This window comes from Thunnus thynnus, chromosome 14 (assembly GCF_963924715.1).
Source record: "Thunnus thynnus chromosome 14, fThuThy2.1, whole genome shotgun sequence".
NCBI classification, from domain to species: Eukaryota; Metazoa; Chordata; class Actinopteri; order Scombriformes; family Scombridae; genus Thunnus; species Thunnus thynnus.
In genome coordinates, this window is record NC_089530.1 from 8418702 (window position 1) to 8432895 (window position 14194).

Sequence of the window (14194 nt, forward strand, 5' to 3'; positions counted from 1 at the left end):
CACAAAACATCCAGTGAGTGAGGAGTGCTTTGAAAGGGCACAGGGCTGAACGATTATGCAGCTGCAGCTACACATTTTAATCGCTTGCACGTCTAAGCCCTTTATCAAAGTGCGCCTGTGGTTTCCTTCTGAAAAATAAGACATAATAAGCACTGGAAATGGATAGCAGCAGAGCAAGACCTCAAACATCAGTCTGTCACAAAGCAGGAAATGAACAGCCATTGATGTGAAGGCAAGCACTAAGTCAAGCAGGTCTTTACCTCAGAACAGCAACACAGTAATTAGATATTCATTCATATGCTCAGCCTAAAGGACATGTCAAAGTGAATGAATATCCAGGTCAGCAATTCCCAGTATTACACAAGGTAGGATTTTATTTACTCTTTAATTTAAATATTGTCTTCATTATGTTCTTTGTAGTCCAATTAATATAAACTATTTAGGTTGCCGCAAAATATTCCTGAAATTACAAAGTGATCCTAAACCTCCTAAACCTGTTGACTCTTTTATTAAACCTCTTGACATCTTGCAAATTCTCAACTATTTGCTTTAAAAAGCTATGATTTATGAAGTGAAGTGCACATATCAGCATGTCTGAATGTAGAAATAATTGGTGTGAATTTGACTTTTTGAGGCATTAAGTGAATAAGTAGCAGTCCATCGAATCTGTGTCATCTCAGTAAATGATGCAAAAGGCGTAGATGTAATCTGAAATATCAACCTCTGTTATTACTCCCCTGAGAGCTACTAGGCGTGAGAGAGAGCGAGATGGACAGTGAAAGTTTGGGTTTATTTGTTTTAGATTAGCATAGCAGTTCCCTCACCCCCCCCCCCCCCCCCCCCCCCCCCTCATTAATGATGCATAGAGTTGTAAAAGTCCCAATTTGAACAGGAAATTAAGGCCTGAATTGTGTATGTAATGTGTCTATCTGGTGCTCCATGTGTGTAAACGTGTGCGCACACACACTGCCTGTGCACCAAATTCGATTTAAGGCCCAGAAGTACTCTCTAGGCTGTTCTGTCCCCAAAGTAGCAAGCCTTCAGTTTAGTTGTCAAGCTGAAAAATAGGCTATGCTCAATCCCCTGACATATCCCACATAAATTAATCACACCTCAGAGATACATTGCCTTCCTCAGACCCACAGACAAGCAGATGAATAATACCACCTTAAACCTACACATCTTACAACCGTTTTCTCAGGGTCTCTTTGTCTCTCTGATATGTGCATCACGTCCACAATGGTGGAACACAGAGATCTCTTAAGTGCATTGCACATTATTACTTAATGACTGCAATAGTTCTAAATAGCCTAAAGGTTTGACCACTGCTGTTCTCCATCTGTTATTTACAGGTTTGTTGAAGGTGAAAGGGCATCTTTACCTGGAAAAACAACAACAACAACCACCACCATTCTCTCAAAGCCATTTCAAAAACACTTTTCAGTCAGAGACCTGTCATTTTTTTTCTTCCAATCACTGTGTGAGTTCTGGAGCGGGTGCAGTAGAGCCCTTCACACTGCAGATGGTCTGAGGTTGACTTGGCACAGCTGGTTCCCAGTGGTGTTCTGAATCTAAAACTAGAACAGGGCGATTGAGTTTTCTATGCACATCATTTTCTCTAGTCCCCATAGTCATCTTGCGGAGTCAAGTAGTTAACAGTCTCTAGTTGCATTATTGAAATGTGTCTTTTGTTCCACTTCCTGTGAGGTAGCTTCTGAATAGTAAGTTTGGGGGACTTGATGATTACATTGAAGATTATGATGGAGGGCATGATCTCTGCTGAAAGATGGAGGCGGTGTCCAGGGGATTCAGAAACTGCAGTATGTTTAATTAAAATGGTATCTTGAGGCTAGTATATATAATTTATCGACAATTTATTCCATTAGCACACTTGAGGGATGATGCTTATTATTATTGCAAAAAGGTATAATTTAGAATAATTCAAAAGTGCCATATTTAAAGTCTCTGAATCAGCTACTTGGCCTGACTGTCATGCTTCATGAATTCAATTGATTCCTGGATTACAGTTGCAATTGTCGCTTCCTCAGTAATGACGTCGAGGTTGGTATTGTGTCAGGTTTTCTGGTGGGCGTTTGCATCTGTTGCCTCTCCTGTCTATCAAGAATACACCTGATCAGTAAATCCAGAGCGATTCATGGATGAGTGCTCGGTAGCTACAGCTCACTCTCTTTCTTGGCCTCTGTTCCAGTCTGCATTTGGTTTCTCCCTAATGTGTAGCAGAGTTAAAAGGAGGACTCATTGATTGACTCAGTGATGCGAGTCCTGCAGTCAGAGGAACAGCCAAGGGAAACCAAGTTTTTCCACCTTCTACTAGGTGCAAATAAAGTAAGAGATGAGCACACTGCTGATGGTGTGAAAGCACTGATGGTTGAAATTGCCATCCACAGTTTCATTACAGTTCGACAGAAGTCAGGGATTCCCGTCTCTATTTTTTCCTGTCTGTCAGTCTTTCTTCCTCCTTGCCTCCAAAGCGAAAGTTACAGAAGCTGTGCAGCCAACCTAGCTACCCAGAAGCACCGTTGTTTGGTTGCCTGTCTAAAAAGCTCTAATCTGTGTGAGGCCTGACAGCTCCTTTACAGATAGGTACAAGGCCCAGAGGCTTCCTTTTCGGTGACATGTACACAAACACTGACAAACTGACATCCATTCCTAATCATCTGATTGTGGCACGCCTAATTTATTTATCCGTGCTTGCCTGACAGCTATACTTTGCTGCTTTGTTTGGATCAGCAAAATGAAACCGCATTACAACTTCAATAAAGTAGCAGAGGAAAGACATAAATTTGTCAACTGCAAAATGTGGGAAAGAAATGCCTACATACTAATATGAAGGCAGCTACTGAGGCATGAACCTCAAAAAGCAAAACAATTATCAGATGGACTGACTCTCATCCTCAGCTCCAGTGGTCTGTCAAAGGGAATATCAGTTACGTTTGCAGTTCACTAAATAATCTATTAAAGCCTCCAGTTTAGAATACACATTATCTCCTGCTATCTCACACTTATTCATAGAGTTGGGTTCAACTGAGGGTAGAGCAGCTCTGTCATCAGCTTGGATGATTGTTGAAACACATTAGATTTTGCATTGCTTCTTGTGATTTTGAGAAGGATTTCCTTTACGTTTACTAAGTAATTTATTTTTATGGGGAAATCAATCGCAAAGGTCCAGTAAGGATGCACTACATGATGATATTTCAGTACAAAAACTCCAGAACTATGTACATGAACAGCATTTCTGTATGAATGGGAGACATGACACCTTTGTTGTGCAACCAAGTCCTTAAACTTGGGCACAAAAGGTGCTATAGCCAGATGGAGACCCTGGTATAAGTGCTACCATATGAGTTTTTCACTGTATTTGTTGAAAATGTCGTTGATCTTACAAATATTCTGATGGTGGCTTGATTTGATGACATCAACTGGTACAGTTTTGTGGTTCTTACCTCAATGTTCTGGGGTAGTTAAATAAATGGTATAAAATGGGCATGTTTGGTGTCGTAGTGGCGTTTTATGTCCCTACTCTTAATTATGGCCACTGTTTTATTGCAAATCAAGCACAATGGTCTCGTGTTTCCCTCGGGCAAAATAAACAAATATTTCTCAGTCCACTTATAGGTGCACAGTTTTCACTCTGAGCCTTTCTTTTTTAGTATCAGCTCGTTTTGAACAAGCCATTTTACTTTTTAGTCAGAGCACCAACATACGGCATACGGCTGACTGACCTGACAACTAATTTGCACATTCCATATTGTGGGTTAAGAGGCCATGTTTTATTTTTTGTCAAATTTGAAGTATCTGTCCCACAATCAAAGTGAATCTATTCAACCACACTCACCTCACTCTACATATTGGGCTGCATCATATTGGTCATTTTAATCAACGTAAACAAACGGTGGCAGTGGGGCAACTCAGGGAAACCACAGGAACAGGAGTATCTGTGTTTATCTCCCCCCGTCCACTTCCTGTTTGCCAGACTTCCAGCTGAAACATCCCACAGTCACTCACTACATGCCATCTATCAGCTACACAGCGAGCAGGAGGGGATGGCTCGCACACACACACACACACAGACACACACACACGGATGCCTGTGCGGCACTGCCTATCACCACCTCCAGATGTTGTGTCAGCATGTGGTCGTCTCGCTGAAGCCCAGTGCAGATTGAACAGTCCTTTGCAGAGGGACTTGGCACCTCAGCCCAGCTCCATCACATTTGGGATAATTATAGAACTAAATGTGCTACTGCACATTAAAATAGAAATAAATCCCCAGAACCTTTTGATTTGCTTTCACATCTACTGCAGAGTTTTTGCCATGCTCCTGATTTGAGTAATTATTATAATTGCAATGTTTTTCAGCTTCCTTGCTTAGGTTATAACCTCAATTGTTTTGTCTTTTTACAACTACTTGTTTTCCCCACTAATGGAAAGTTAGCCCATGGCATTTTATAAAACCATGAAAAAGCTGTTGCAATAATTAGGAAAATGTATAGTAAATGGAATGTCAGCTTTTATGGTTCAAAGCTGAAACAATAAATAAAAGCTTTTATTACTTATTTTTCTAAATGGAAAAATAAAGGTGACACATAAAATAATCATCTAATGAATAAAAAAGGTCTCCCATGGCTAAGAGTAGATGAGCTAAAATGTGACATCACTTGTTAAAATGAAACCAGAAGCTACACAATCAAGATTGGTAAAATATATAAGAGAGTCACTGCTCCCTCTGGAAAGGCTACACTTGAGTACGGCACAGTGAAGAAGATTTTTCTTCACTGTGAATTTGAATGAAGCCATTGCTAAAACAAAAACCATCAACTCTCCCTGCATGTGAAAAAGTTGCAAGTAGATATAAGGTGAATTTAAAGTTTTTATAGTTTGAAACTTTCCCTGGATATGTAAGCATAAAAAGGAAACTTAAAAGTAGATTTTGGTTTGCTTTTCACTGTTACAGTATGAACACTCATGGAAAAAAAAGTTTTTTGACACTTTGTCAAACCTGCTCAGAGTTTCTGATCAGAGTGTCAAATGTCACCTGCAGTATTTAATCAGGTGGAGTTTAGGGAGGGATTGAGCTGTTGTGCTATTTTCTCAGCAGCAGATGAAACAGTGCAATATTTGCAGGCTGTGAGCTGAGTGACACAAGGTATGATGTGCTGCCTCTATCCACACCTACTGCAGTGACAGGGAATACACAGCAGTGTCACACTGACACACTGTGTCTCTGATCCTGCCAGGGGGTAGGTGCTGCTAAGATAACTGTATGGCTTGTGACCTCTTGTTTTTCCATGTCAGTCTGTCTCATATTTTTCTTTTCTTATGCCCTCCTCTCTGCCTCTGTCTCTTCTCCTCAGGAACCAGTAATGGGTCTGTGCTGGTCTATAATCTCACTAGTGGTCTTCTCCACAAAGAACTCAGTGTCCATTCTTGTGAAGTCAGGTAAGATTTTTACTTGTGTACAAAATGACACACACACCTTAGTGAACATGTGTATGCACTCATAGTACGCTTCAGATGAAAAATCTGTAAAATAGCAGGTCAGATGAACCCCAGTGGCTAGTCAGTCAGCTCGAGGTGGATTGATTTTCTGTTGATTGTCTTCAGGCTCATTAGAGTTTGCAGAGGCAATCGGCAATCACATAATTAGAGTGCTTCAGCTGAGTATGGTACTCTTGACTCAAAGAAATAAAGATGACAACCACAAGAGCAAAATAGAAAGAATTCACACAGGCACTGAGATAGTGGTGAAAAATACAATATACATGATCTAGATTTTTTGGTAAACATATCGTATAATTCACTGTACAAAGTAAATGAACCTAAAAAAAAATTAGTCATATTTTAGTCCAAATGCTAAGAAGGTAGTAGCATTGCTATTATATACAAATGAAATCATGAAGGCCACAAATAAAACTGCTTGATGTTGCTAAGTGATAACATGGTTACCTATGATACACAGCAGTGAAGGTAACAGAAAAATCCTTTAGGGCTGCAACTAATTATTTTCATTACTGATTAATCTGCCAATTACTTTCTCAATTAATTAATCAGTTGTTTGGTCTATTAAAATTCAGAAAGCAGTGAAAAATGTCCATTCCATTATTCCAGAGTCCAAGATGACATCTTCAAATGTCTTATTTTGTCCAACCAACTGTTCAAAACCCAATAATATTCCATTTACAATACGTATATAAAACAGACGAAAGTAGCAAATCCTCTCAAAGGAGAAGCTGAAACCAGAGAATTGTCATTTTTGCTTAGAAAATGACATGATTATTCGATTAGTCAAAATTTAATCACAACTATTTTGATAATCGAATAATCGACTTATTGTTGTAGCTCTAGCATCCTTGCACCATATACTAAATGTTTGAACCAGAGCACATTTAAGAACCTAAACAGTCTGGAGTAGCTGATAAAAATACTGCAGAACTGCTTCGGTACGTTTATTCCAACAAGTAACTGAATGTTGAGGGCTGTTTTCCTGAAGTGCGGATGAATGCAGAGGGAGCTTAGATGCACTTGAGAAATGGGACCAGCTTAGTGTACCGTGCAAATGAATTCATCACAACAACCTAATAAACTGAATTACAAGGCCTGCATTTTACTGTGCGTGTGCGTGTATGTGTGTGTCCGAGGGTGTGTGTGATACAAGATGTGTTAAATTAGTGATATGTAATGTTACACTTCTACCCAAAGTTGCAAATACAATATGTGTAGTGTTGTATTTGTTTAGTTCATTTAACAGTAACAAAATATACTATTCATCTGAACTAAAAACACACCTGTTGCTGAGCTCAACAGAACCTCTAGATCTTGTTTCTCACAGTGGACATTTTGACTTGTGAGTAATGTTACTAATAAGATTAATGGAGGGCTGTGGTATTCTGTGTGCTGCCTCACTAGCACCTGAGCAGAACACAGCCATTATTAATGTTATTCATTACACCTGTGTCTTTCCTGCCAGGACAAGTCAAAATGTCTGCTGTAAAAAAAAAAAAAAAGATCTATTGATTTCTGGGTCCAATGCATGCTTCCTATAAACACCTTTTGGTTTGTCACAATAAATTACTTTGAATGTTCCTTTTACTTTTTCAGTACTACACTATTCCCTCAAGTCCAAGAAGCTTATTAATGAACCTGTCAATCACACGTCAAAGGGGACATTCAAGGAAGAGCAGCATTTCATATTAGGAAGCTTTACCCCTCTGTTTAGACCCAACCAGGAAATACAAAAGAAAACAGGAATAATTGGAAAACAGTTGTTGATGACATTTCAAGGAATCGATGACAAGACCATCAACACAATTATTGGCTTTAGTCATAAATCAATGAGCTTGAATCTGTTCTGATACAGGTTTATTCTGTCAGAAATATAAATTGTAGAGATTATGAAGCTTTTGGTTACCCTCTGTACTCTAAATGTAATCCATTCCTATAAATTCCTTCTGTTTAATACCTATTGTAATGCGTAGTATGAAAACCTCAGTGCCATGACCTTCTGCTTAAACACACTGTTCTCAGTTGACTATTAATTTTTAAAGGGCGGGTCCATTATTTTTGGGGGGAGTTTTTTTTTGAAGTTTTTACATGATTCCGTGTTACATATGTATTCAAATCTGAAAATTTTAGTCAAAGTACGTATGTTTTAGCGTCAAAATCAGTGCACTAACCCATGTCACTGTTTTTTTTGCTAATGGCTGAGTGGGTGTTTCCATTTGAACAACCTGGAAAAAAAATCCAGATGGACTTGTCCTTTAAATATTCGTCTCTCTTGTTAACCTTGATGTTGACTGGACACTGTGATTGTGATTGTGAGAAGAATCTTTATTCTCCAGGATCATGAAACATAATTTTTCAGAAGACTTACCACAGGAATAATTGAGAAATCCATGGTGGACAAAACATAACATTTTCTGCACTCTCCTGTCTATACTGTATGTGTGCTAACAGTTAATTTAATCTGCTTTTTGTCTTCCATAATTTTGGATCAATTTGGTTTTCAGAACTTAACGATTGGTCACACATTACTAATAACACTTGTTGTCGTACTGAACATCACATATCAAGTTGTATATTCATGTGAAAAAAACACTTTTCAGCATGTTGTATTATTATAAATGTTCACGATATTTACTCTAATTAGGACAAAATGTGTTCTTTCAAGATAAATTGTAGCGATGTGCTTGACTCAAGCTTTGCATTGTTTCAGTGCAGCCGTGTTATACATTAAACCCTTTTGTCCTGCTGGGCTTCAGCACAATGGTTGGTTAATTATGAAACAGGACACACTGAAAAGGGATAAAGTCGGAGTGCCTCAACACCTTCTGAGTGCCCCACAATGCAACAGCCAAACACCAACAAAGAGCAGGCTGTACTTCATTAGTTAGTATTCTCTAATGAGCAGCAAAACTATTTCAATAGGATTAATTAAGCACGAGATTGAATCAATTAATGCTGTTAAGAGATTGATTGGGAGCAAACACCATCCGTTCAAGCATAGCAAGGCTTTCTTTAATGAGAGAAGTTGGTATCCACAAATGAAAACTCCAGCAAACTTTAATGAGCCACGCAACACAAGCAGAAGTTGCTTGAAATCTTTGCAGCTTCCTCTCTATATGTATGTTTAGATGTGTGTGTATGTGTGTATTAATGTTAGGGATTAGTGTTTAGGCAATGTCAGGTTTTCTGGTGTCAGTTTTATCACTCAACAGCTGCCTTCTTCATCTGCGTGTCATACCTCACTCACACTACTCTAACTTGTGCTGACACACCGCATATAATATTCAACACATGCAAGCACTTACTGTACACACTGTTTAGTTGCTTAATATTGCACAGTGCTTTCATGTATTTCACACATGACCGAAAGTAGAGCACAAAACATTTTAAAAGCAAACGTCACAAAATCACACAGTCATAAACGAACCCACTTAATCAGACATAAACATCAAAGTAGTGCTGTCAGACCGTAGCTTTCTCTTAAAAACCTCTCCATTAGATTCTCTCTCTTTCTCTGTAGTTTCATATAGAGCACTGCTGTTATTTCCAGCGCTGTGACGTACAGCATAAAGTTCAAAGAAGAATTTTTTTTTCTGTGGTGGGGAGAGCAGAGGTGCTTAATGGAAATGAGCCCAGCAGCCATGGCCCCAGCACAACCATGCCAAAAGAGGCCTGACTACTTAGCATCCCATTTACATTTAGTGGGGAAATTGACTAATTAATCATGTGGCTATTTACCATCTCATTACGGTGGAGTTTGTGCTCCCTGAGCTCAGCCCACACCTCAAAAATATTCATATCTTACACTTGCTGGCTTGATTTGCCGTGCATTTTTTTTTTTTACAGCCTCGTAATGGATTTTATTGAAGTTTTAGGTTTACCATTTACCTTTCTGCTTGTCAGACTGTAGTGGAGGACCATTTCGACAGCTGCACTGCAAGCGTTAGATAGCGATATTCCTCATTTAACTGAAGTGTGTTTGTGTGTGTGTGTGTGTGTTTATTTCACAGGGGTATTGAATGGGTGAGTCTTACCAGTTTCCTGTCTTTTGCCACTTCTGCTCCCAACAACATGGGCCTAGTGCGAAACGAGCTGCAGCATGTCGACCTGCCAACTGGTGAGAGGCTTACACACACGCACTCACACACACACACACACACACACACACAGTACGTTATCACTTGTACCTGAGGGTACCAACCAGCACTTTTATATTGGCTTTTGTTCTTGAGATTTCTGTTGCTCAGCCTTAACAACAGAGAAAATAGTCCCCTCAGTCTCTCTCACTCTCTGCGTTTCTGTTTTTTTATCTGTCTTTCTATTTCTATGTGCTTCTCCAAGAGGCTCTTTTTGTTCTCCTCCAGGGAATGCTCACAATCTCCAAATTAAGGTCCAATCTAATCAGTGTTAGGGTACGACCAAAGGGATGCCTAGCTTTGAAAATGAGATCCTATCATGAGTCTTTGCAGAGGAACTTATATCCCTGCCTGAACCCATGGAAGACGAGCCTATAGAATTACTGCACCACTAGTGGCCATTGTGTGTTCTCTCTTGTCCAGAGGGTGAAAAATACAGTGCTGCATTTTCTTTGCCAAAGACTGAACAGAGTTGGAATATAACCTGAGGATGGAGTAGTGAACAGTCAGAAAGAGATAGTTTTAGTGGAAAAGAATATACAATATAAATTATGGATGATCAATTTTATTATTTTCACAAATCTTCCGAATCTGTGTTTGTCGTGTGTGTCTGCTTTTTACACTTTACCCCCATAGTGTGTTGTTAAGTTAGCAGAGGCACACTAAAAAGATATGGTTGCTATAATGGTTCGGTCACAGAGCCTTTAACTCCAATTCTTACAGAGCAATGGCCAGGGTAAGTCACTTCTTTTAGGACTTTCTCTTAAGCACCAGAGTTGTTAACAGTTAACAGTCCATGGGATTAGCTTTGGTTACAGACCTGCACACTTTCTAACACACATACATTTAATTGTTTTTTCTTTCGAGTTCAAGAGACTTAGATCTGAGATTTAAACCTATAGCAGCTCATCTCACTTACAATATATTTGGCATACTTTTTTGTTGTAGGTTTCTTTTTTCCATATTATATAGTATTACTTAAATTTATGTATATTCTGACTGTTATGCACCACAACACCAAGGTATATTCCTTGTATGTGCAAACCTACTTGGCAATAACTTGGTTCTGATTCTGGATCTCAGTGTCAGGCCTCACAGCTCTGATGTGTGTGTGTGTTGGCTTCGGTCACAACATTTTGGGAAATACTTATTTACTGTCTTACCAAGAGTTAGATGAAGGATCAATATCAATTTCATCTGTGTGTGTTCAGTACAAAGACACAAAAAGGTCTGGGACGTGTTTAATCTAGCATAGCACCAAGATGACAAGGGAAGCAGCTCGCTAAGCTCCATCAAAACTGAAAAAAATAAGCATTTCAGAAACTCCCAAGATGTCTTATTTACAGGTTACAAGCTGTATATTTATCACATGTTGAAATATGAAAAAAAACATTGTGGATTTACATGCATGTGATGATTTGGGAGGTTTTTTTTACAAATGGAATCTCATTCTGACCTTTTTATAGTGGTTTAGCTCATACTTGAACATCTTGGACCAGATTCGCTAAGGCTGCAGGCAAATCTTCACATTTTTGTTTGTGTTACTTGAGCTTATGTGCTTTCATCCTGTTTATTCAAAGAAAGTGAGCAGATTTTTGCATAAACGAGTCCTCAAATAGAACAGCACAAAAGTAAATTCTACACTTAAAGATTCTCTACTTCACCTGTAAGACTAATCCACTAAGGCAGGCACCTTGTGCCCTTTACAGATGGAGCCTTTTCTGATAAGATTTGAGAATCCAGGCTGGAAAACCATTTCCCTTGCTTGCCTTACTCAATTGTGGTGATACCTGGTTTCTGCAGCAATTATAGAGGCTGTTCTGAAAGGACACATTCCTTATCTCTGAAATGATTTTCTTGTGTACTGCAGTATTTGTGAAGACGTGGTGTTGAGAAGCGGTAATGAACCCAGTCTCAGTTTGCATCGCCTCACTTACTGTATAAATATTTATTATGTATACAAATAATAAGTCCAAATTATTTATACATTCATGATCATGACAGGTATCATCAGTTCAGCACTATGAGGCATCTTTCTGATTATCATCCACAGCACATGCTCCTCCCTTTGCATACAGCAAATGTAAAAAAAAAAATCCTCTACTGTATGTTCCTGTGTTGCTAATTTTGCTGCACCATGACCTCTATTCAGGATCTTGAGCTGTATTTGTGCGTGTTTTTGTGAATGATTAGAAGTGCAGGCTGATGATCTGTAGAGTTAGATACCACAATTGACACTCTGTAATCAAGACATGCGACCCCTCCCACTGTGTCTGACTGAGGAAACAAAAGAGGAGAAGGTGAAGAGGGCTTCATTAGCTTCTAGTGCACCACAGGCCTCCAAAATTTTCTCTACACCATATGCTTAGCTATTTTATCCCCTCTGGTAAAGTCCAACCGCCATTTCCACACAACCGTTGGAGGTCACATGCCACCTAACCCCAAAGCACCACAGGCTGCTCTGTCACTTGAACATTTTAAACAGGCCACCTTCTTAAGTGTCATCCACAAAATCAGATCAGGGTCTCCTTATGCAAATGGGATATGACTCACCTGAAGGGCATTTTTGTTTTGTTTAAAGGGGCACCTTGATGCCCTGCATGTCTACTCCAGTGGGTGGACAGTTGTGATAGAAAAGCAGGGATTAGTGCAGACGGTCAGAATAAGTTGTCGTCAGTTTGCTCTCTCCGCTCTGAGATTAGAGAAGAGAAGAAACTAGGCCGCCCTAGCAGTAAAGTGAAATGTAGGTATACGGAAAGACACCGTCTCTTGCTTTCCATCATCACCTCTCTCCCTCGCATTCTCACTCTCTCCCCCTGTCTGTGTCTGTTGTGTTTTCCAGGCAGATGCTTTGCATTCAGAGGCGAACGAGGAAACGATGAGCCACCCATAGAGATGATTAAAGTGTCTCATCTCAAGTGAGTTGCCTGCTCTCCCCACCTCCACCACCACCAAAACCAACTTCCAACGACATCGCACAGTCTCTAATGCACACATATATATGCACAAACTGTACATTTATATATACACTATTTACACCAACACACATCCTTTCACATTATCTGCTCAGAGCCATCTGCCTCTGTCTCCAAATGTTTAATTTCATTTTTTTTTTTCAGTTGCTTGCTTTTTTCCTGAGGTGTTTTTAATACCCAGACTTAAATCCCAGGAAAAGTCTACTTAAAGACCTGAAAGGCACAAATTAATTCTGTTGTTTGTTTAGTATTGTTTCCAAAAATCTTACATATTCATGTTGTGCGGTGTTTTGGAACAGCAATTTTCTGTTCAAACGTTTATCGTTGCTTGATCTTTTAACATGACTGTCATATTCAGAGAAATAAAAGAGCATACATTTACAGTCAACATGCATATTACGAGAAATGAAAATATACACACTGTTATCAGACAGCAACTCATTTGCCTGTTTGTACACTCAACCGCCAATTATATGATAGTAAATTCTGTTTGCTTTCCAAGGTCAACATGACAATATTTTTTTATGAATTGACAATGCCAAGCCAGTCCAAGCCTTATGTTTACATTAAGAAAAGTCGGATAATGTATGATACTGAAAGGTGGCACCTCAGATTTTTCCACCTACATGAGGTGACTTCTATCACTAGTATTTTGCTGCATTGCCAACAGCAACAAGTGTTCCCTCCTCCAGAGAGAGAAGAGTGGGCTGCTGTGAAAACAATGAATGCAAGGGTCAGTGGCCATGAAAATACCATCATGTCAGCTCTTTACAGAACGTTTAATGGGGATATCGTTAAATTGATTGTGGTATAAGGACACCAAACAAAAGGTGTGCAGCATTAACACCTAGGTAGACTTGTAAGAATGTACATTTTTATTAAAGTAAAATGCATGATGCACAACTGAGGTGCCACACTCCACACATCATATCACAGGGTAAATGGAAGTGGAAAGCTGTGTAATTACTGGACAGTCTTTCTGTTCCGGCTGTCTTTGTATTTCACCCAGGCAAGTTGCCAAAGATCACAATCTTATAATAACCAAGGCCTGGAGGTTGTAGTTACAATGAGAAAAAGGGTAGCATGCTATCATACACCGAAACTCAGTGACGAGCTGCCCAATACTACAGTGTTCTTGCACTGCTTGATACAGTGTTACTCCTGTAGAGCAGCTGAAGGTTAGATATTTGCTCTCTCAGTTGGGAGAGCAGCCTGTTACTTTGTCAGATTTTTTGGCCAAATTCTTTTCCCAGGTTAGTTGACTGGCCAACTGCAGCTCACAAATATGAATACAGAATTCAAATGTGCAAAGCTTGTACATGCTGCTAGTTTATTTCTTGCTGTAACCAGCTATGGATGGTTTTGAAAAGTCATCCTTGTTGCATTTAGTTTCTTTAGGGATGGTTAAAACATTTGTCAATCTAATACCTTATCGTAACATAAACACAATATAAACATCTTTGTGAAACACTTCAATTGACAATTAAAATTCATGCTGGTATTCTGACACTGTGCTAACTAGGTGGCTGACTCACCATCAACTGTTAAGACATCTAGGCT

General features: G+C 39.3%; 1 protein-coding gene across 1 annotated transcript in view; it reads left to right on the plus strand.

Moving 5' to 3' along the window:
• wdr11 (WD repeat domain 11) overlaps nucleotides 1-14194 on the plus strand; it is a 57904-nt gene that overhangs the window by 21979 nt on the left and 21731 nt on the right. The window contains exons 11-13 of the mRNA XM_067609618.1: nucleotides 5376-5460; nucleotides 9534-9640; nucleotides 12502-12577. Coding sequence (XP_067465719.1) covers nucleotides 5376-5460; nucleotides 9534-9640; nucleotides 12502-12577 — 268 coding nt within the window. The remainder of the gene's footprint in view (nucleotides 1-5375; nucleotides 5461-9533; nucleotides 9641-12501; nucleotides 12578-14194) is intronic.